At 44.0% G+C, this 23,857-nt stretch overlaps 1 protein-coding gene across 1 annotated transcript in view; it reads right to left on the reverse strand.

Annotated features, from left to right (window-relative positions):
* Positions 1 to 23,857, reverse strand: part of ALK (ALK receptor tyrosine kinase) — a 537,956-nt gene that overhangs the window by 106,931 nt on the left and 407,168 nt on the right. Inside the window, exons 6-8 of the mRNA XM_077812189.1 lie at positions 23,117 to 23,248; positions 11,676 to 11,807; positions 9,799 to 9,899 (exon numbers count right to left, since the gene is read on the reverse strand). Of these exons, the coding sequence (XP_077668315.1) occupies positions 9,799 to 9,899; positions 11,676 to 11,807; positions 23,117 to 23,248 (365 nt within the window). The remainder of the gene's footprint in view (positions 1 to 9,798; positions 9,900 to 11,675; positions 11,808 to 23,116; positions 23,249 to 23,857) is intronic.

Here is a 23,857-nt window from a genome sequence, read left to right on the forward strand (position 1 = left end):
TTGTCCTTGTCCTTCCTTTTGCTTCTAATGTATTTGTAGAATGTTTTCTCATTATCTTTTATGTCTTTTGCTAGTTTAATCTCATTTTGCGTCTTGGCCTTTCTAATTTTGTCCCTACATACGTGTGCTATTTGTTTATATTCATCCTTTGTCATTTGACCTAGTTTCCACTTTGTGTAGGACTCTTTTTTTGAGTTTCAGATCATTGAAGATCTCTTGTTTAAGCCAGGGTGGTCTCTTGCCATACTTCCTATCTCTTCTACATAGTGGGATAGTTTTCTCTTCTGCCCTTAATCATGATGGTCCCTTCTGACCTTAATCTATGAGTGTATGTATGTGGAAACCCCCAGTACCTCATATATGCCATTGGAGCAGTGCCTTTTTAAAAAAAACAACCCAAAACAACAGATAAGTTTAAAACATGGACCGTTTTCTTATCACTTTTATGTTCAGTGCACATGTACTTTATTATAAAAGGACGACTTTAATACTTGTGTGATCCATAACTCTAAGGCTCACTCTCCCTTTAGACATGATCTAATAGATACAAGTTAAACCTGACAGCTTTTTCAGTGATGAACTCTCCTATATTCAGGCAGCAGCAGAAACAAGTGCAGAATGACTGCAATAAGACGGTGTCGCTAGCAATTACATGCTTGTCCCCTAGATATTCCTTTCAAAAATTAGTTTTTCCCTCCTTCTCTTCAGGTTTTTATGGACTTTCCAATTATGATCCAGTGATATTTTGCTTTTTATTAATTAAAGTACTGTATGGAGAACAGTCTCAAGCATTTTGGTTACATCTAATGTAACAAAGTCCCTTAGTGGTTCTTTATCTCTGTAGATAAAATTATTTCCTGGCATTTTCTCGTTTTAGGACTCATTTTCTCTCATTGTCAGGAATGAAATATAAATCTTTGCAATTTGGTCTGGTCTCAAAATCTCTAACATGAACACTGCTGTCTAATTTTCTTTGAAATAACCCCCTCAAACTCTCTGCTTATAAAGAGCTTAATAAGAAAAAAAAATACTGCATGCAGGGGCTGGATTTATGCAGCCATCACAATAATCAACAAATGTGAGGCTGCCCAAGGAATGAGTTTACTGAGGCTACGTTAATGATGGATTTCTGGACACAAGAGAGTATTCACAGCACTGAGTCCTGATTCAACTCTCATAAAAAAAACCCTTCATAATTTTGTAATGCTTCAAATCCAGCACAGAACCTAACTAGGGAGGTTAGGTAATTGCACCTATATTTTTATATGGTAATACTATTTGTTGTCTTGATAATATACATTTTCTCCATTCTCTATTTAGCTAGGTTACAGAATTAGAAAGGCTAGCATTTATCATGCTTCAGGGAAAAAGCTGGTCAGTAGTTGTTTTACCCCTCCCCATGACTTGACACTGTACAATTAGCTAAGATGCAGTTTGTATGTGTGCATTATGAGAGCATCTTTGCCTGAGGCATCAAGTCTATGCAGAGGTCAGATTTGGGCATGGGGAGGATGAAGTGGTGATGCTGATGATGCTGAATTGAACCTCTGGCCACAGTCCCAGAGCGTGAGGTATTTCACTGCTGATCATCCCAAGGGACCATGAGATCACAGAATCATAGAATATCAGGGTTGGAAGGGACCTCAGGAGGTCATCTAGTCTAACCCCCTGCTCTAAGCAGGACCAATCCCCAACTAAATCATCCCAGCCAGGGCTTTATCAAGCCTGACCTTAAAAACCTCAAAGGAAGGAGATTCCACCACCTCCCTAGGTAATGCATTCCAGTGCTTCACCACCTTCCTAGTGAAAATGTTTTTCCTAATATCCAACCTAAACCTCCCCCACTGCAACTTGAGACCATTACTCCTTGTTCTGTCATCTGCTACCACTGAGAACAGTCTAGAGCCATCCTCTTTGGAACCCCCTTTAGGTAGATGAAAGCAGCTATCAAATCCCCCCCTCATTCTTCTCTTCCGCAGACTAAACAATCCCAGTTCCCTCAGCCTCTCCTCATAAGTCATGTGTTCCAGTCCCCTAATCATTTTTGTTGCCCTCTGCTGGACGCTTTCCAGTTTTTCCACATCCTTCTTTTAGTGTGGGGCCCAAAACTGGACACAGTACTCCAGATGTGGCCGCACCAAAGTCGAATAGAAGGGAATGATCACGTCCCTTGATCTGCTGGCAACGCCCCTACTTATACAGCCCAAAATGCCGTTAACCTTCTTGGCAACAAGGGCACACTGTTGACTCATATCTAGCTTCTCATCCACTGTAACCCCTAGGTCCTTTTCTGCAGAACTGCTGCCGAGCCATTTGGTCCCTACTCTGTAGCAATGCATGGGATTCTTCCGTCCTAAGTGCAGGACTCTGCACTTGTCTTTGTTGAACCTCATCAGATTTCTTTTGGCCCAATCCTCTAATTTGTCTAGGTCCTTCTGTATCCTATGGCTACCCTCCAGCGATCATCTAGTCTGGCTTCCTGCATATCCCAGGTCCTTAAATTTCACTCAGTAACCCCAATAACTTTGTGTTTGGCTTCAAAATTAACACCTCATTTAAATGAATGGGGGCAGCTCATTTCTTTTACAGCTACCATTTCAGGCCTCTTGTCTCCACACTTAGGAAGAGGACCACACTGAGAAGACTTCTGTTTGCAACTGTAAGGACCAAAGCCCCAAGGCCCTGTTCTTCTTTCATGCCAATTTTACACCAGTGCCAAACCTTGGACTTCACATACAAGGTCACTGCCAATCTGACCTGGGGGGAAATTCCTTCTTGATCCCGCTTACAGTGATCAGTTAGACCCTATGCATCCATCTCAGGGGATGTTGTGGCTATTTCCTATTCTGTGATGATTCCAATGGGTTGGCATCACAAAGTGATCTGAGTCATGGGTATAGGCCACTGCCAGTGGCAGCACACACCACCGGGCTATTAATTTTTATTCATAGTTTGTACTACAGTAATGCCCAGAGGTACAGTCAAGATTAGGAACTCGTTGTACAGTGTGTAGGACAAAGAAGCAAGAACAGAGTCCCTGTCCCCAGAGAGTTCACAACTTAGAAGCGTGACAAGATGTGATAGGTGGATTAAACTAGAGCTGGGAGAAATATTTTGGATGAATAGTTTATTCACCCAAAAATGAAGTTTGGAGTTGGCCAAAGCTATTCACGAATGTGTGTCAAGTTTGCCAATTAGTTTTGACCAAACAGAAAATGTAAAAATGTTTCAATAATATTGAAAATATTTTTTTCTAAATAAAACCAAATGTTTTTTAGGCATAACAAAATGTTTCAACTCAGATTTTTTTTAAAACTCTTCTATTTGCTGAAATTTTGAAAAATGTCATTTTCATTCAACCCAAAACAATTTAAGTTTTTTTTAAATGCCAGTGAACCAAAAGGGACGCAGTGTTTTTGTAGTCATATTGGTCGCAGGATGTTAAAGAGACACGGTGGGTGAGGTAATATCTTTTATTGGACCAACTTCTGTTGGTGAGAAAGACAAGCTTTTGAACTTACACTGCGCTCTTCTTCAGGTGTGGGAAACCAGTGAACTACGTATCCATTATTTGCCCAGTTCCAGATGAAACAGACAAGTGGGGATGAAGGGAGGAGCATGAAGACAAGGTAGCATAAATCAAACATCTCTTTGCATAGGATGTAGTGGCTTCCAGCTTGCCACCTGCCCAGATACTTTTAGCTCTCTAGAGCAAGGCAGGATGTAACACTTCCTGGTGTGGTGGCTGTACTGTTGCTGGAGACGTAATGCCTGTTTCAGGGAGGGATGCTGCAGGAGAGAGGGGCTTTATGTTGGTGTCCTGTTGTAGAAGCCCTGCTGCCATTCCAGTGAAATACAATCATCTCTCTTCTGCTGCATCTTAGTGTCAGGTGAAATGATCCTGCTGCTGTGAAGTACTTAACATTCCTTCAGGTGATTATAAACATCAGATTATTATACTACGAAATTGTAATGATAGCTTTCTCTTGCAGCCCATTGGATTGGAGTTTGGCGGTGATGTAAACCACTTCCTTCTTGGCTCATCAGAAGTAAAACTTCTGTGTTGATATTTTTGCATATTAAATGAAAGAGGTGAATTTGAAACTGAATTGATCAACCTTTCCAAGCCAATGATTTTAATCTATAATGGGGAAAAGAGTGTATCTTTGTGATGCAAAGACCAGTTCCTCTGCAAAATACCTTGAGACTTCAAATATGGACTTGTGAAGCCACTTCATTGTGCCATTTTGACTACAACAGTTTCAGGCTGATACACAAAGTCTTGAGTAGCCCAATATACTACCACAGGAGCCTTCTAGCTTCTACATTCTCCGGGGACCAGCCCGGCAACAAGAGTCTGTAGAATCTGAAGTGATGAAAGAGAACACCTTTGGCTATAGCAAAACTGAAAGCTGAAGCAGTCAGTGAATTGGAATGGATGCACATGTCAGCTGTTTGAACGAAAGGAGTAGTTGGAATCAGATGTGAGAGAAACTCATTGTCGAAGTGCATCATGCAGACTGTAATGGACTGGCTCTGAATGAATTGACTGGCATGGTGCTCAAATGGGAAACTTTGGCTGTGATTTTTATGGTTTCTAAGCTTCACAGCAGGATATTCCAGGTACTTTCACACCTGCTGAAATGAAATGGAGCAGATGATCAGATGGATGCCCTAGTTAAGACTTCTGAATGAGACTGGCAATCATTTTATGGAGTAAGGCATCAATGATGGCAGATGAGTCCTGACAACAGAATGGTGGCACATTTTGAAAGAGCTGAATCCGTGCTCTTGGTGGCATATCCCTGCATTATTCATCAAATGGCTCCTTGGGTCCTGGACTGGCAGCAAAATATGCTGAAGCCAGAAACACCATTAAGGAACTAATTAACCATCTCCGGTCGACGCTGGCTCATCAGTGTCTTGTATTCTGGATTTTGGAGCCCTGCTTCAGATGCAGATTAGCTGCTCATATGCAACCTCACTGACTCAGTAAATGGAAAGCTCTGAAATGATTAGGAGGAATTAAAAAAACAAGTCTGAGGTTAAAATTTAGTATATTGAGGCAAAATAACTATGCTGCATTGCAGACAACAGGCCACCAGGCAAAAGGATGTCATCAGATAGTCCACAAGTTTCGTTAGAGACAAGGGGGACCTTCAAAATGGTCAAGGTAGACACTCATTTCACCTGAGCAATTGCGCAAGATTTATTCCTGTTGATACTAACATGTCCTGGGCCATTACGTAGGAAGACAAAAAGAAACACTGATGGTAGGTTTTGTAAAACCAGATGGTTAATCAGTCCAGGCCAACCAGGAATTACTGATCATGAGGCATGTGCAATGTATTAGCTTCTTAAATGCAGAAGAAACAAACATATTGAGAGTCACTTGGGTCCTCACCAAGACTGTGTCCGCTTACATCTGCGAGACTCTGGTACAAACTACTTCCCAGACAAACTTCTGGAAGACCATGAGAGACAATGCTACATGCTCACAGCACCAGGCTTCTAAAGGGAAGATGGCTCAATGGCAATCTGGAGTGTTGCAGCCCCTTTTTCCATTCTAACTTGCAATGACCTTCAATATCAGCATTATGGCTCCACCAATCAGGGAGGCAAGGCCTGGCATCAGCAAAGATTGCTGAAGAATGGGAGAAAAGAGGGATATACAAAGATAGCTAGCAACAAAAGTAGCTCAAAGGCAGACCGAAAGGAATCTACCCATGCCTCCCCTTGGAACTGCAGGAGTTTAATCCCATTGGATGCCACCCCCTCTAACCTCAACCAGCACATACATGCTAGAGGTTGACATATTGTGAAAAAGCAGCATGACTTTGACAGTTGCTGGCAGGGTTTTTCGCTGCCTACAATGTTTAGTGCAGGTATCCTTGAATGTTAGCTATCCTGCACAAATCAACTGCCGATTCTTGCATTTCAACTCTGTGTTGCCATGGCTCTTCTTTTGTAGGCAGGGAACCATGAAAGTTGCCTTCAGATGTGAATGTACTAGCTCACTAACTGGAAGCTAGGTATTAAGGAAGCTCAGAAGAAATTTTATCATGCTCAGGGTGGAGTGGACTTACTGAAGCAAAAATTGAAGCTACAGGCTGAACACATTTAACACAGCTATAGATGAGTATAATCCCATGTGGCAGACACAGCTCTATAAAATCTGAGCAATTTTTGTGTGTGAATGTGAAGCATTTTAGAAGCATCACATTGCTAGCATTGGCAATGACAACACTTTTTTGCATACTAGAAATGGAACATATAGAAAGAAGCACATTTCAAGCTATGAGGGTTAGAAAGATAACTATTTGGACCTCAGCACAAATTCTGCTGGGCCTCTTGTGAGTATCATGCAAGTATCATGAAATTCCTGGACTATCATGCTTCTGGTCAGGCCAGTGACTCTGTGAGAGTAGTTTCTTTTGCAACATGTTGGCACTTCTGCTTTCAGTCTTAGATTGGATGTGCAAGCAAAGAGGCTCATGGAAATGACAAAATGATAATCCACCTGCTTTGATTGTTCAATTCTAGTGGGGTTGAGTGGGTCCCCCCCCTTCATTTTATCTGGATTATCATCATTGTTTAAAATACTCCTCAACTTTCATCATTTCATCTCCATGCTCTGGTTTCATAATGGCAAAAATGAAAGCACAAGTTGCATTTGTCCTTGGGAGAGAGAAAGGGGCCTCATTCCACTGAAAACCAAAATGAACAGGGGGAACAATTCCTCTACCAGATCACAGGGCACCCATCTTGTCCTTCGGAAATCCCAGAGATACTGGAGATCACCTGATGAAACAGGGAACAGGCAGCGATGGAAGCAACAAAAGAAGGAAAATGAAGCGTGTATTCACCACTTCCAGGTATTTAAAAATAACACCCTCAAGATTAGAAAGGACTTGGGCAACGTTCTGCAAAATGAAACATGTTAAAGGAAAGCCAGAAGTGCTGGAGACATCTCCCTGTAGCATTTTTCACACTCAAGTGTTCAGAGTCAATGTTATTAACATGTGTCCTGACTTATTTAAAACTCCAGGAGCAAGGGAAAAAGAGAAAAATGCACGATTGGTGCTTCCAATACAGCTGCTCTGGGAAATTCAATAGGAGCTCCCATTATTTATTTACATATCAAAGAAACAGGCTGAAAATGAATTTAGTGCTGGTGAAAGAAGCTGGATCAATGGCACTGGAGGATGGAGCCTTCTTTGTAGCCAGGGAGGATGGATAAAATCAGCACAAACTTCTTCACCAATGTGCCACAGTTCTTCTCTGGACAGTCCACATTTGGGTGTAAGAGGAAAGTTGAGACTTTCTAAAACAAGTTTGGTTAACTCTGGCAGCTAAAATTGGCTTCCAGCTTCCACCTCCAGGGAAGGTACCAAAACAGCCTCAGAAAAGGGTTCTCACTACATTACAGACATGCAGGAATCTGTTCTCACTGTCCCACAGCACAATTTTGCTACTTCAAAAGGTTCAGCTCAAAATCAAATGAACAACTAAATTAGTGGGTGCTTATCTGAAGAGACTGGCCCCACTTACTCAGCCTCAGCTTCCTGTAAGAGAAAGTCAGATCTCTTTATGGGACTGGAATACATTTTTTGTACTGCACAGGATGACGCAGTGAGCACAGCAAAGGGAGAGCAAGCAGGACTCTGGAATGTGAGCTGCACTGACAATGGGACAGTGAGCAAGAGCTCCACCTATGGGAGCAAGCAGGACTCTATGGGAGTTTTCTGGGATCTATTGTCCCTCATGTATCATGAATAAATTTGTCAGAGAAATTCTGGTTGCAAAAGAACCCAACCTGGTTGTGACATGCCAGGTTGAGCTGTCAGCACTGACCCGTAGAACAATTATATCTAATGCCTGAACTTGAGCCAGCCCCATTGGGAAGTGACTGAGAGGGAAAAAATAGGAAATGCATTATGTTATTTCACAGCCACTTTTCTGACTAAAACTCCATTATGAGAAAGATCATTTGCACCTATTGGCGGGATAAATAGGAGGGAAGGTCTCCTTCCTCTCCTTATGTTAGGCTGAGAAGTGGCACTAAATTATTCTGATCGCAGAAAGATTGTTCCAGTAAAATAGAATTTGAAGCTCCCAGGGACGTGTTGAGAACAGAGGCTTTTACACGATTTAAAAAGGCAAGAGACAAAACCCCTCGCCAAACTCCTTCACTCTTTATTACCAACAGCTGCAATGCTGCATGTGTCCGGATGCCTTGTAAGTGCCAAGGGGAGTAATGGAGGTGGGACAGCATGTGAGCAGATACAATAGATGGTAGCTTCCCCTCAGCAGCAAGTTTAATTATTTGCACTATCGTAGGCTCAAGAAAAAAAATTATATATATGGGGAAATGATTTCCCCCAGCTTCCTGCAGCAGGCAGGTTATGAAAAATATTCACTCTTGCTGGTTTATGACAAAAGGAGGCCTTTAAATATTCAGATCCCGTACATGCCTTTGGAATGGGGGAAGAAAAGGCAGAAGGAGTCTCCTACAAAAGCAAGAGTGCAAGAGCATGCAGGGAACGAACTAGCGTTCATTTCTCTGCATGAAGTAAGATGCCTTCAAGAAGTGAACCAAATCAAACATTAAATCAAAGAAAACCCCTTCCTCTGGGTGTCCCAGAACATCCCATCTTCTTCCTTCCTGTATAGGGACTGGAGCACACACAGTCTTTGTTTCATGTCTTACACAATACTTAGTACATTATTAGTGCTGAACAAATACAGAATGATCTATATTTTCAAACATGACAAATGATTTTGGGTGTCCCAGATTTTTGGGTGACCGGCCTGAGATACTTTAAAGGAGTCTGATTTTCCAAAAGTAGAGTGTCAAACCCTTGGAAAATCAGAACCTTTTGTGGTGTCTCGTTGTGCAAGGCACCCTAAATCACTAACTACTGTTAAAAATGTAGAACAATAAATAAATATCACTGCTACTATCATGCACTATATGAGTGCAGACCACTGGACATGTGATGTCTCCAATCTACACGCATCCCTTGGACGTATCATTATCTAAACCACAATTTGAGGTTATACACGATTTACTCAGCAATGCTAGTTACTCTGTGTGACCAAATCCTGCAGTTCTCACTCACTCCTGGCTCAGGAAAGTCTCCCACCGACATTAATGCCACTTTCACCCGAGTGAGGGCTCAGCTCTGAAGTGCAGAGCAACCTCAGCTTCTGTTAACTTAGCACTTGCAAGAACAGGGCCTAAGCAAGGAGTAGTGGGATTGCGGTGGGGCACGATAAAGCCCCGGTTGCCTGAATACTGGATGGCGATTAGGAAAGTGCATTCTGCACCTTCTGAATAGATTAGGAGCCAGTCTTGAACACACTCCTAATGCGTATGCATCACTACAGCTGCCTCTGATTTCTGAAGACAGAATGTCTTTGGGTGGTGTTGCTGGCACAGTGCACCTCTCGATCCCCCTTCTCGTTGTTACTTTGGCTGCTTAAGCCACAATATAGCCCTTCATCTCTGTATTAACAAAACACTGGCTGATCAATGCATTAGTGTAAATACATTATACTAGGTTACATCCACAATGTAAGCTAGTCAGGCTTCATTTTTCATAGAGTCCAGTTTGTGGGTGCTTTAAGAGAGCATCCAGATCCCAACGGTGCACACAGATCCACAAAATGGGCATTTGCATGTCTGTGCGCCAATCTGAGCCTCCAAATGGGAGATTTGGATGACCTGCCAGTAGTGGTGTTTGAAAACCAAGTTTGGAAAACATTGTGGGAGAAAGAAGAGACTTTAGGACTTGCCTCACAGGGAGAATTCCTAATTGGAGCTGGAAACACAGCGCTGGTCATGATGGTTGTTTCTGCCACTGGGACCTCACTGGTGTTTAGCAAGAATGCACAACCTAGATAAAAAACAAAAGAGAAGAGCAGACATGCTGTTGCCACTAACTTCTGGATGCAAGGTTTGTAAAAGGCCCATCAGAACATTCCTCTAAGAACCTTATCTAGTCTGGTTCCAATTGTGTTAACTGGTCCCTGTTTCAGGGGGATAACATATGACAAAAGGCATTTTTCAATTTAGTTTGGATGCAGTCAATACAGCTTCCCATACTCTAGGGCCCTATTCGGGAAACATATTTAAGTGATCTGGCTATCTTCTTCACACATATTATTTTTCTGCTTATGCGTAATTTGGGATTCATTTTCTTTGCTGGATCCACAACAAAATGCATGTTAAAAAAATTAATTTTAAGTGAATCTTCATGTTGGTGAAATATACCAGATTAATAGCAATGCAGTTGGAGTCCTGTCTGTTCCTTTAGGCTAAAGGTCACTCATGGTAACAAGGACTGCAGGAGGAACTGGAAACACAGATACTTTCTTGCAGAGGGCATAGGGAGTGGAGGAAAACACAAAGATAAATTCTTTGCTCTCTCTCTACACAGAGCCAGAGAGGGCTGAGTCTGTGGGAACGATCAGTGGGTCAAAAATGCGGACAATGCAGCGGCTGCAAGCTTCCACATAAGCTTTGCTCCCCCTGCCTTGGGGCAGGAGTACTTGTGAAAGAGGAGAGATTAGGCTGCACTGAACCCTGCCTACATGGTGTGGAGAGGATTCCAGTTCTGTCCTCACCCTCCCAACTCCTATATGCTTCCCCTACAAAGAAACCTAGTTATGTGGCTTGGGTTGAATTTCACCATTGCAGAATAGAGAAATCATGAAGCAGCAACACTTTACTGTTCGCTCCCCAGGGTGCCCTCTCTAGCTCTCAATTATCTTACTTAGCCATGCCTCTTAATTTCTTTGTTCTCTGCAATATTGTGGGACAGGTCATCCACTGGTAATGAACTGGCATAGCACCACTGCAGTCAATGACTCTACCCCAGCAAAAGAGCTGGCCCTTAACATTTCACTTTGTCGGTGTATTATTTAACTCTGAACAGCGTTTTTGGGATAGTGTGTACGGCAGACGCTACTCTGTCTTATTACTGTTTTCCTTTAGTGGCTCTGCATCTAAGCAATAAATGTCTCCTCTGATTTATACTATTGTATGAGGGAAAATGTTCATGGAGGCAGGTAGTTTGTATGCCACATTTCAGCCTGGTCATAGTTCAATGCCCAGGATATAAACCACTGAATACTGTGGGTTTATGAGAGCAATGTTGAAATTGTAGGGGGAGTGGAGGGGAGTGTTTGTGTGTGTGTGTATTGGGGGGGGGGATTGAGAGATGATGGGGCAAAGAGGATAATACGGGATGTAAAGGAAAGCAAGGGATGGTGGGGAGGAAGGAAGCAGAGGCAGGATTAAGAGAAAGTAAATAAGGAATTGTGGAAGGGTGAAGGATCTGGCTGGCTTGGCAGGGTGGAGGCAGGAGGATGTGAAGAGGATAAAAAGGAATAAGGACTTATCTGAAGTAAAGTACAGAAGCTTGGGACACCAATCTCTAGTGACAAGACAGACAGGACAATGACAGCCCCAGTGGTCTCATGCTCAGTGTTTAAGGTGGAAAGATAGGTTTTGTTTCACTGAAAGCTGAATATAAAGGACTTATGAAAACAAGACAAGTGCAAATCCTGTGTTCTGCACCGAAAAAACCCTCCCTCTCTGTCTTTAGCATATCCCCACCCTCTTTGTTACCTGCCATTCATTCCCTGAATCTCCTGGTACACCCTCATACCTTCTAGTGAAGGGAAGTGGCTGTACTCCAGGTTTCCGATCTGCCATGAAGGAGTGAGAGAGGCGAGAGAGCCCTGGGTCCAGCCGCAATCCCCTTCTTCAAAAGAACAGTAAAAGCCAGGGGGGAGCTTTTCTGCAAGAGGGAGAATCCAAAAAAACACAGGAGAGCTGATGAGTGGATCCTGGGCACAGCAGAAGGAAAGCAGTGAATGTTCTCCCAGGATTATTTTGGAGCAGGCTGACTCTTCCCATCTCCAAGTGGCCATTTGCTGTTGCCCATCATGCCATGGGTGACAAGGTGACAACACTTCAAGGTGTGACTGTTGGCTGAAAGAGAGGGGCAAATCCCTGAGAGTCTGGACACTCAGGTTCTAGTTTCAACTCCACCCCTTATTCTGCTCTGATCTCAAGCAAGTCATTGCACTTCTTCGTGCCTCAGGTTCTGCATCTGTGAAAGGGGGATAGTAATAACGCCCCGACTTTGGAATGCACTTAGGAATGAAATGTGAACATTTTGTTTGCAACCCTATTTGCAGTTTTGAAGCTCCCTCTTTCATTTTGTTACTGGCTTGTGCTTTTTAACAGAGTTCTGCATTGTAAGTCCCAATGTTTTATTAGTCACTGGCTTCCTGTCTCTATGGTCTGGTCTACGCTACAGAGTTAGATCGATGCAAGGTAGCTTACGTTGACCTAACTGTGGTAGTGTCTACACTTAAATTTCGCACCTGCCACTGTATCTTCCCCGGTACGCTGACCTAATACCTCTACCTCCATGAGCGGCATAGAATCAAGGTTGATGTAGTTAAGTCAATGCAGTGTCAGTGTAGACACTGCCTTACTTATATCAACAGTTACTGGCTTTCAGGAGCAGTCCACAATACCCCACATTGACAGTATAATTGGTACAAGCACTCCTGGTGAGAGGACAGACAGTCCCTTAGCCCATGCCTTGTGAGTCCGAGTCAGTTGGCACCGGCCAGCGAGGGGTGTCTAATTGCAGGGTAGACAAGATATTAGACGACACACACACACAAAGGTGAGTAAAGCAGAGTAATAACCCCTTTTAGCAGGAGTGAGAGTGAATAGCAACTACACTTCAAAACAGCACTGGGGTTACACAGGGTGGTTTGATTAGCGGCACAGGATGACCGGATTAGTTGAGTGATTGAATTAGCTGCTGACAAGTTGCTGTGACTCAAGCTGTTGCACCTCCACTTCTTTACTTCAGCCCAGCCCCTGGATAGGCCAGCTAGCTCAATCTTAAAGCACCACGTTGCATAGCCAATTAGTTCATTTTATCATCCATTATCATTGCATAGCTTTGAGATCTGGGACCTGTGTCTTGGGTTGTTCCTTTACTGCTCCCACTGGGACCATTAGGTCTGAAATTACAACTTGTGATTTTTGTGTGTGGAGACGAATTAGGGGTAATACTCGAGTTACAACTCCAGCCAATTGTGCTAGGAAGACACACCCACAGACACTGAATGCGGAGCAAGGAGTCAGAGGGAAGTGATTTGGTAAAGGTCACTGGCAGCGCCATTAACTCTTGCAGGAGAAACACAGGATCCTGAACATGTATCTTGGCCAGAAAGTGAAGGAAGGATGGATTCTCCATTATGTTGTTTGAAAATGTGATTTCAATATAGCTCACATAATCCTGCTAGCGACTGGGGAGCTGTGAAGGGCAATTGAAAAAACCAAAAGTGAATGCAGTGGTGACTGACAGCCCTGAAACCAAAACTACCTATCTTCTCATGTATATTTATTTAAAGTATCTATGGCCCTCATCACTGCAGTATCTGAGTTCCACAAGATTTAATAAAATGCTTCCTTCCCCCACTTCTTCATTTGAAGGAGTAGTTTAAAAGATCATTTCCTCAATCCACCCCCGAAGTTTTCTGTTTATACAAGAAGTATCATCTTGTCAGAAACTGTACAAGAGGCCTATCATCAAGATGCTGAGCACTATCAATACTCATTCACTCCATAAGGATCACAGGACACAGCTCCTCACAGGATTAGGCCGTAAACTTCTCTGCTCTCCCAAAGTGCCTCACTGCTGACATAGATATGTTAAGAGGGTAGTTCAGAGTCCATGGCCTATTCAGTTTTTGGTCTCTCTCCAGGAGGCCAGTTAGTCAATGCTGTGATGATTGTGTCTGTGATGTGAACATCTGATTTTCTAGGTAGGAATTGGACTGAGAATCACCAACTCATTCCACGTTGGCCACCAACAGTCATCACATGTCCATGGCTTTCAAGAGGGACTGCTCGGGCTAGCTTTGAACTTGGGACCTACGGTGGAAGTGAAAATCTCCTTATCCCATAGCCATCCAATCTACCATAAATCAAACCTTTAAAAGTACATTTTTGGTTTTGCCTTTTAAAGTCTCCAGATTTGTGCAGGTTTCAGCCTTCCCTACACTCTCTAACTAAGACGACAGAAGCTTCACTTGATTATTTCACCATCTCGGCCTCAGGCTGGGATCTAGATAACATGACAGAACCAGGTGTGCCCTGAATTCCTATTGTAACAGCTCAGTGTGGTGTCTGATTGAATGCATTTTCCTGTCTGGGAGGCTGTAAACAAGCCCAAGCAGCGGGGGAGACATCTAAGCAACAAACCCTGCCTAGAGGCTAGAAAAAGCTGTAGCTCAGCTCGTGATGCACAATAGCAATAGAAATGTGTAATAAAAGCTATTACTACCACAGTGCATCTCTGTCCTCCTCCTCAAATATGTCATTATGAATTGCTGAATGTCCTGCACTCTAGATGTGCTGCATTCTCAACTACTATTGTTTAATGCTTGGTATATGTAGAAAAGCAATGGCACCCATTTATTGCCATTCCAAGGAAAGCTTTCAGGATAGAGCCATTCTAAACACGTTACCCTGATTCTTGGGATTTACACACAGCAGGCTCTCGTTAGCATTACACAGATTAGTGAGGGCTATATGCACTGCGCAGAGGGAAAAAAAAACCTTCTGGATTGAAAAGGTAATATCCACATACACATTGCATGTTTCTGAAGTCCTTAGCTAGGCATAACTCACATTGTCTTCAGTGAGAGTTCTGCTTGATTAAGGAGAACAGGAGTTTTATGAGGGTTGGTGAAACCTACTGTATTTGATAGCATTAGAGACAGGCAAACCTCAAAAGGTTCAAACCACAGTGGGTATGTCTACATCGCAACGTAAACTTCAGCTTAACCTCGGGCGCAAACCTAACCCCCCTTGTTTCTACACTGAAATTGTGCTAACTCAGGGCTTGGTCCCAGTGTCTCAGGATGTGCAGGGTTCAAGCACGAGTCAAGCCAGGACCCAGGGTTCAAGCCCTATTGCTTTACAGTGTAGACACACCCCACTTGACTCATGTCCCGGGAGTCCACCAGAAGCATCCCACAATTTCATGGACTGACTTCCTTAGTTCTCTCTATCCCAACAATCTCCACTTGACAACTGAAAACAGAAGCCACCGCCCTTGGCATGAGTGGGGGGTATCGTAGGCCAGGGGAGGCCAAGTCTTCCCAAACAGCAAGGTGTGGCCCCACCTATGCACCACCCTGAGTCCGCCTCCTGCATCTTGCTCTTTCCCTGTAGCCCTAGCCCAGACTGCTCCTCTTCCCATCTTTGCTAAGATTCTCCCCCGAAGAGGGTTGGGGCGAGAGTGGGCCATTTGGCTGGCCCGGGGCTGCCCAGTGCTCTGACTAGCCAGCCCGGGTGGGATGGCCTGGAACTCAGGGCAGCAGGGGTGGGGCTCCTCTGGCTGTGAGTGGGGAGAGGAGGGCAAGGCCAGGGGCTAGCCTCCCCACAGGGGGGGTTCATGCACCACCTATGTCCCTTGGCGTACAGCAGCAGCTCAGTGAGTCAGCATTAATCCACTGTCTTCTGATCAGCGAGCTGCAAGCACACCACTGGAGAACCTCCTGGGTTTGCAGTGGAGACGAGACTGAACAAGCCTTTTGCAAAGTGTGCTGCTTCATGGTCTTGGGCACACAGCCAGATTTTGGTGAATCTCTGGTGCAAGGCCAATAAAACTGTGGCCTTCAGCAAAAGCACCAGGAATGATCATGTGTACCAGCAGATAGCTAAGAAGCTGGCAGTTTTTCCAGACTGGTGATCAGTGCAGGGAGTGTATTAAGAAGCTGAAAAGTGAGTACCAGACAACCAGGGACAAGAACCGCACCTCGGGCAATTCGCGATCATCATGCCCATTTTATGAGGAGTTGACCAGGTCCTAGGCACTGCACCCAACCATTCATGATGACCTAGTCAGTCTGGATGGTGCTGGGCTAGCCCCTGAATCCAGGCAGGAGACTGATGGGAGCCAGCAGCAGGCTCCAGTGAGGAATATGAAGTGACTCTGTTTATGAAACCAGTCCCAGAGTAGGCTGTGGATCAGGACCAATAGTAAATTCTAGGTCCCTACTTGGAAGAGCTGTTTGACGCATCTCATCCTGAAGAACACTCTGCTAGTGAGCCTGCAGCAAACCCAGTGGAGACAGAAGCTGCTCCAGAGCCCGGTAACTTTCTGACTCCAATATAGTTTATTACTACAGTAATGTGAGCGATTTCTGCTCTAAGAAGCACTGCAATAGTTATGAGAAGCCCTGGCTACCAGCATGTATCCGCTAAAGGTGGATTATATCACACCACCTTAGCACCCTCTTCCCCCACCTCCCCTCTACCATATAGAGTTCAAAATGGCACCTGGGAATTTGAAACATTAAAAAACAGCGTTAAAGAGTATTTTCACTGCAGAGTCACAGATGTTTGCTAGGGTCATTCATGTTTTCCTTGCAGTAGTAAGGGCTTGAAATTGGCAGCTTTGTAATCAGTCCACAGTCTGTGGAGCAGCCTGGAAACAGTGAACTCAGTGTGTGCATTTGGGAAACCGTTTTCTACTTCCTAATCTAGTCCATTTCAGTTAGAGGTAGTCCATGAAGTCTGCAGGTCACAAAATCACTTCTCCCAAGTGTGAGTTAGGGGTGTCTGTTTTTGTCCAGAACTGTGCTGGGTGTGAAGAGGAGGCAAGCTATAGAGTTCGGAGTGTTTGCATGCAGCAATAACAAGCTAGGCATGTGGAAGCTAACAGAGCATCCTGTTAATTCCCTCATGGATTCTGACACAATCGTGGTTGCGGATAGCTGCAAACTTTTCCTGAAGCTGGAACTCCAGATCGTCAGCCACACTGTAGGGAAGGGCATATTTTCCAGGCCCTCCTCTATAGCTGACTAGCCCACTCCACCCATACAGGAATTACTGGTGAAATCTTATATCACGTGCTATGCACAAGGTCAGACTAGATGATCATTATTGTCCCTTCTGGCCCTCAATAAAATTTATGAATCTTTACTGGCTATGGAAGGAAGTTTCAGATCTGGGTCAAAGAAGCCTCTAAATGTGATAACACTTAAAGCATCCAATAGATCTTTAACACTGTTGCCTACATATTTTTTCCCCGTTACTACTTGGTCTGCCAAGTTCCATCAGAAATGAAGTGCAAAAAGGGACTATCCATTTCACCACAATAAAGAAAAAAAAGATTTTCTTGTAATGCCAAATGGCTTTTTTGGTGGAGATTGGAATTCTGTCAGATGCAACCTTTTCAATGTAAAGAGGGGGAGAAAGGTTTGTAACCTAGCAAAGGTTTATGCAAGACAGGAGAAGGCAGGGCACTTTTACAGAGAGCATTGCATGGCAACATGCCAACTCACCATTTCTTCTCTGGGTAGCTTCTGTTGAGTCATATCCATCACCAATGCACAGATAAATCAGCTGGTTTTCCTCACAGAATTTCAGTTGGATAGCATATGGGGCCCAGTAGAATTACCTATGCTTTGCAGTCATTTGGTCACTCTGACTGAAACCTGAAATACACATTTCTAGTCTAGATGCTAGGAACACTCATTCCCCCACAGACATAAATGCACATTCCTCCACCCACACACAGAGTGGAGTTTGAGTCACCAGAGCCTGAAATGGGACTTGAGCCCTATAACAAACTTTCCCTATTCTTTTATTTGGCAACACAGGAATGTGAATTTAAAAGAATGTCTTTCCCTTATCTCCAACTCCTCTCCTGCTTCTCCTAGAACAGCTGCTTTTCAAACTTCAGAGTGACTCCCTCTTCAGGTACGAGGGCTACATTGTGAATGGGGGAGAGTTTTGATCAGTCACAGGGGTGATGTTACCCTTGGGAGTTGTTTCCCCCACCCCAGGGTTTTCAGGTGTGTAACTGCAGTCCATACATCATAATCCATAGCACACATAACTGGGTTAGCTCATCTGGCATCAGAGAATCTTCAGCCTTTGATTTGCTATTCCCTCACCCGTGGAACCACGCATAGACAGCACTCTGAGATGAGGGATGCTCTTGAACCAAAACCCCAACACCTCCTGCACCAGAAAAGTACAGATCTAAACTACTGGGGGTAAATTCTTTGCTTTCATAAAACAAAGTTGTGCCAATTTATGCCAGAAGAGAATCTGGCCTTTCATCTCTGTCTTGCATCATAGCAGCCACATTACCTAACTGGCTGTATTACATCAGGGGGCCAGTGGCTACCTTTACAGCAATTTCCGATCCTTGTGTATGAATTTGTCAGAGAAGACATAGGATGATCCACTCCCTGAAATCTTAATTTGTTCTACTTCTTTCACTCCCCCATCATGATCCCTGTGATGACCACAAATGCAGAGCTTCAACCCCCCCCCCACAATACTATCAAAATAGAGAGAACAAAAGACATAAACCAGCTTGATTAGATGTCTCCAGGTTCCCTGTAATCACAGGAAGTTGGTCTTGTAGGATCCCTCTGGCTCAAGTGATCCTAACATGATCACAGGATGACTGGGGGAGAAACCAAGTTTCCTGCCCATATTCAGTAGGGGAAATTCCTTTACAAGCACACTGTTGCCAATCTGTTACATCTATACATATGACCCCAAACCACCATGGTTTGGCATCTGATTCCATTTTGATTCTTTGAGGGGGTGGGGTGGGTTTCTTTTCCCCGAAAGACTGTTTGATTAAAAATCAAACACCAACATTTCTTTTCTCCAGGGGTCCCTAATTCTACTTACTCTACAAAGACTAATTGGCTGTATGCAGCAGAACCACCATGACATTTTCTTTGGCCATTAATAAGTAAAGAGGTGTTAACAGACAGCAGGCTTTAGGGCTCATTTTGAAAAAAGCAAAGAGCAAAACAAAACACAAAAGAAAAACAAGAAAAGGCAAAATGAGTATCTTCAAAACCAAAAGAAACGGTAGAAAAACACAAGACCTTGAACTTCATAAAGAGAGACACCATCAGTTAATAATTTGGCTTGACCCTTTCTGACAGTTCTTTTGTGTATGTGGCAGCAATGCCTAGGGAAAACATAAAACAAAAACCCCCAACAACCTACAACAATGATTCATTTTTTTCCATGCTTGAAAACATTGATGAAAATGTTTAAGTTGTCAGGACTAAATGACAACCTTAATGATGAAAAAGATTTGGTACTTTGTGTGTTGGTCTGATAAACCGATGTAACTGATGTGTAAAATATTTGATAATTTTTTGTTCTGCAAAAGAACCTTATGCCAACAATAGGCAATGTCCCATATGGTCAGGGCAGCTCTGCAACAGCAGAGAATTTAATAATAGAACTGAATGGGCTAGTACTCATGAGCTAAGCAGTGAGTCAGTACTTAGATTGGAGAACCCAGTTGTGATGGGGTATACAAAGCCTACATTTGGCCTGAAGGGGCTAAAAGGCAATAGAGGGCTCAGGTAGCCTCCTGAACATGCTTTAACTGGAGGAGTGGGTTAAAAGGCACCGAGAAGCCCAGGAACAGGGCGCGGACAGGTAGCAGGAGAGAGAAATCCTTCTTCAGGAAGCCAGACAGCAGGCTGAGTCTCGAAGGGAACCACAGAGTGGGTAAGGCCCACAGGCAGTACCTTCTCCAACCATCGCCCCCTTTGAGAACCAGCAAATCCTTGGTCCTTTTGACTCTTTAAGTGACTGACTGGACTTCAGGGGCCATGTCCCAAACTGAAGGGTCATATAAGTAGGCAGTAGCCCAGAGCAGCAATCAGACTCGCTGCTTGGAGGACCCTTCCAGTGTTGGTTCCCACCTGGCCCTGGACTGGGACCTGGTGGAGAGGGAAGGCATCATTCCCCATACCACAACCCTTTTGGGGGTCAAGGCCAAGCTACTGGTGAAAGGCCAAAGATTCCCAGCTTACGGTCAGGGACAGGCACATCTAGTGCTCTTTTAGAGAGGGCAAAGAGCTGGAAGTCAATTGCGCTAACCACTAGGTTTTTCGGAAGGCCGGGCAGCCTATCACACCAATGGAAACCTAGGTACTGGAGGAAGTGACTCTAGAGGTGGCACTATTCTCACACCCTAGAATGAAGGGTCACAGTGTTATTGAGGATGCTGTCTTTCAGAGGAGAATACCTGTGTTATGTTGTTGTGGTCAAACCCAAAGTTGTCTATTATTCCCTCCCCAAGAGCTGGAAATGGGAACTCAGACATCTTGGCTAAAGTCTAAGGTAGTTAATTATATTCTGCTCATGTTTTACTCTCATGGTATTTTCAGCTGGTCATAGTGGGCCAAATTCTCCGCCTGCATAACCCCATTGACTATAGATGTCGACATTTCAATGGTGGGTGAAATGAGCCATATAGGGTGTATGCATTTCATGTCACTGGGAGAGGGGCATTGGCTGCTTGGCCAGCTGACCCACCATGGTGTAGGATCTGGCAGCTAGAGGCACAATCCACCCCCTAGCCAGTTAGTGTGTGCATGCTGTGGCTGGCCAGAGTCGCATCCTCCTTGCCAGAGAAACAATGAACATGTTCCCATAGGTCTGTCCTATTCCAGAAGGATGGTGCTTGGATCGGAACAACAGTCGGTACAGCTCTACTTCCCATACTACAATGCTCCTAACAGTACAGACAGGATTTCATGCACAGCAGATACAAGACATAAAACACATACATAGATGATCCATTTATTGGGCTGGGTAAGTAATGTAACATCCTGCTAGAAATGAAGTGAAATATAGTCAATGGTAAAAAGAATTCTAGTAGGCACCATTTATTGTTTTTAATTAAATATTAAAATACAATAAAAATCCCATTACATTTTTTTTAAAGCTACACTTGAAGGTTTTTAGACAAAAGGGGGATTTTTTGAGATCTGTAAGTGAGAAATTTTTAGGTGCATTTTAATTTTAATGCAGTGTTTCAGAGAAGGGACTGGGTGGCTCAGGAGACTGGTAATGTGAAACACAGCTTTATTTAGGTTGCCAGTTCAAATCTGCTTGAGGTCAGCAGTGATGCTACATACAATGTTATCATGAAGACCTGTTTGCTGTGAACCAGTGGGTATTGGAACAGTGCAGCTGGGCATGAGCCTCCCAACCCGGGAAGACAGACTCAAGCTAGCATGCTAAAAATTGTGTGGATGTTGCAGTTTGGATGGCAGCTCAGGCTCTCAAGCCCACCTGACCCCCTGGGTCAGAGCTCGGGTGGCTAGCCCAGGTCTCCGCTGGATCTATAATATCTATACACTGCTATTTTTAGGGCCCTAGCCTGAACTGAACTAGTGCAAGGCTGGTACGTTCACTAATAAATTTCACCTCACATGGTAAAAACTCTAGTGGTCATGTCAAAAGTTAACCATTTAAAAGCTGTTTGGTAGCCTATAAGAGCTATGTTGGTGATCCTAGTTCAGATGCCAGTTATCCATTGCATAAAACTTATGATACCATTGATTTGATTGGCACACTTGCTAGCAGTAAAGAGGGTGGAATTCTCCATGGTCTCCCATGTTACTCCTAGGCTAGATATACAGTAGGATCACTTTGCCAGTGTAGGAATACAGTATACTATACCGGCAAAGCATGCCAAGTGTGGACAGAGTTTATATGGGCAAAGTTTCACTTTTGCCAGCATAACTTAGTCTAGTTCCCCAGAAGAGAAGTGAGCTATACTGGCAAACGTGCAGTTTCATCACTATATCTGCAAATACACTAGAGACTTCGACCAACACAGCTATATTGGTCAGGGATCACACCTCATCACACCCTGACTGACCTAGTTATGCCAGCAAAAGTCTGTAGTTCAACCTGGCCCTAGAGCTGGTCCCACCAAGTCAGGATTGAGGTACATAGAGGGCAGCACAGGAGAAGCTTCCCCAGGTTGCTGTCCTTGATGTACCTGTTTTGTGGAGAAACAGAAGAATTCAGTCTCCACCACTGTCAATCCAGCACCTTTCATTAGCACTGAATTCACTTTAAAAGGCTGAGAAGAGTCAGTGTGAAGTAGATACAATGCATGAGGTCACATATTTATCTAGGACTTGTCTTACTACAGTAACAACTAAAAAAAAGACCATGTATGACAAAGCCCATTATATAGATGTCTCTGGAACAGTACAACCATTGATGAAATATTCAGGAGTGCAGAAATTGTCATCAAAGGCTATGACTATACTGTGAGCTAAGGGTGTGATTCCCCATCTCACATACACATTCTTGCACTGGCTTTCATTGAGCTAGCACAAGTATAAATAGCAGCACAGACACAGCAGCCTAGGTAGGAGCAAGGGAGGCATGGCTAAGCTGTGCCGAGTACATAACCGCTGGTTTTCAAGTTGGTTTCTACTTGGCATGGCTCAGCTATGCCTCTGCTGCCTCTACCCGTGCTACCGTGACTACACTGCTATTTCTATTGTGTTTGCTCGAGGAGCGCCACTGCGAGTATGTGAACAGGAGCAGGGGAATCCCACCCTTAGGTTGTAGCATAGACATAGCCTTAGACTACAGACTGCCCAGGAATGGGGAGGAAGGATTGACTAGTGGTCAAAGCATAGGACTAGGAGTCAGGAAAGGTAGGTTCTTTCCCAGACTCACTCTGTGACCTCAGACAGGTCACTTCCTCAGTTATAAAGTGGGGTTAATATGCACTTTTCACGCCTGTATAGCTATTTCCCACCCCCAGTTTTGTGATAGACTTTGAGATCCTTGGATGGCAGGTGCTATCAGAGAGCAGCTTTATGATTCTGTGGGCAACTGGTATAAAAACCAGAATTACCCTGTATTTCTAATCAGGATTTTGGGACTGCCAAAGTAGTGAGAGTGCCTGAGGAATCCATCTCAGGTTTTACATGAGACCTTGTGCATGCCAGTGAAGAGACACTTGCCCAAATAAATTTGTTAGTCTCTAAGGTGCCACAAGTACTCCTTGTTGTTTTTACTTTGAATGCGGATAGTCAATTCTAGGTAGACATCTAGATGTGTCCTACAAGACTGTTGTTTCTCTGCCTATTAGCCTTCATGTGTTCATTCAAAGCTCCTGTGATTTGGAAAGCAACATCTAGCTCCCATTTTCCAGAATGGAGGTGAAAGGATGTAAACTGGGGGTCAGAATTTACTCACTGCACATATCTCCCTCGTCCTCTCCCTCTGCGCAGTCCCTGATGAAATCACATGTCTGTCCCAGTTTGATTACTGTTCCATTCCAGCAGTTGAAGGAACCCTGTAGGGCCATTTTGGAGCCAGAAGGAGATCCTAGAGAGAAGTAAAATTAGTCAATTAAGATTGCTGCACCTTCTTTTCCAGAGTACCCTCTTTTCCATATCCCTACTGCAGTGTCTGCTGGGATCCCAACCACATGGCCACAGAATCATGAAAGTTAGAGATGCAGAAGACTTAATGGATTACCCACTCCACCCCTCTGCAAATACAAGAACGTTCCCAGCAGTGCATATCATCATGACAGAGGATTAGCAGTTCTGCCCTTTCTTACCTTCTCAGTCTTGGTCACCATAGTGTGTTCATTATGTTAGAGCAGCTTCTCATTTCTCCTTATGCCCAACAGTCCGTGTTAAGTACTAGATAGGTACAGTTCTCAAGGCATTTTCAGTGTTTTTATGTGGGGGGGGGGCAGAGCTGATACTTTAGAAAAACAGTTGAATTCCTACTGTCTGTGTTGCTGTACTTCTGAAGAACGTGGTATGTCAAACAATACATGTCATGGATTTTTAATTGTGTGAAAATTTCCTGCTAGCCTGACAGCCCTGAAGATTGAGGTGCTTTCTCTGAAGCTCAGGAACAGCAAAGGGTTGCAAACAGTGTGAGCTTCTTCTACACCATCCTGCCAGTATGCCTAACCTATGA

This window comes from Eretmochelys imbricata, chromosome 3, assembly GCF_965152235.1.
Source record: "Eretmochelys imbricata isolate rEreImb1 chromosome 3, rEreImb1.hap1, whole genome shotgun sequence".
Classification (NCBI taxonomy): Eukaryota; Metazoa; Chordata; order Testudines; family Cheloniidae; genus Eretmochelys; species Eretmochelys imbricata.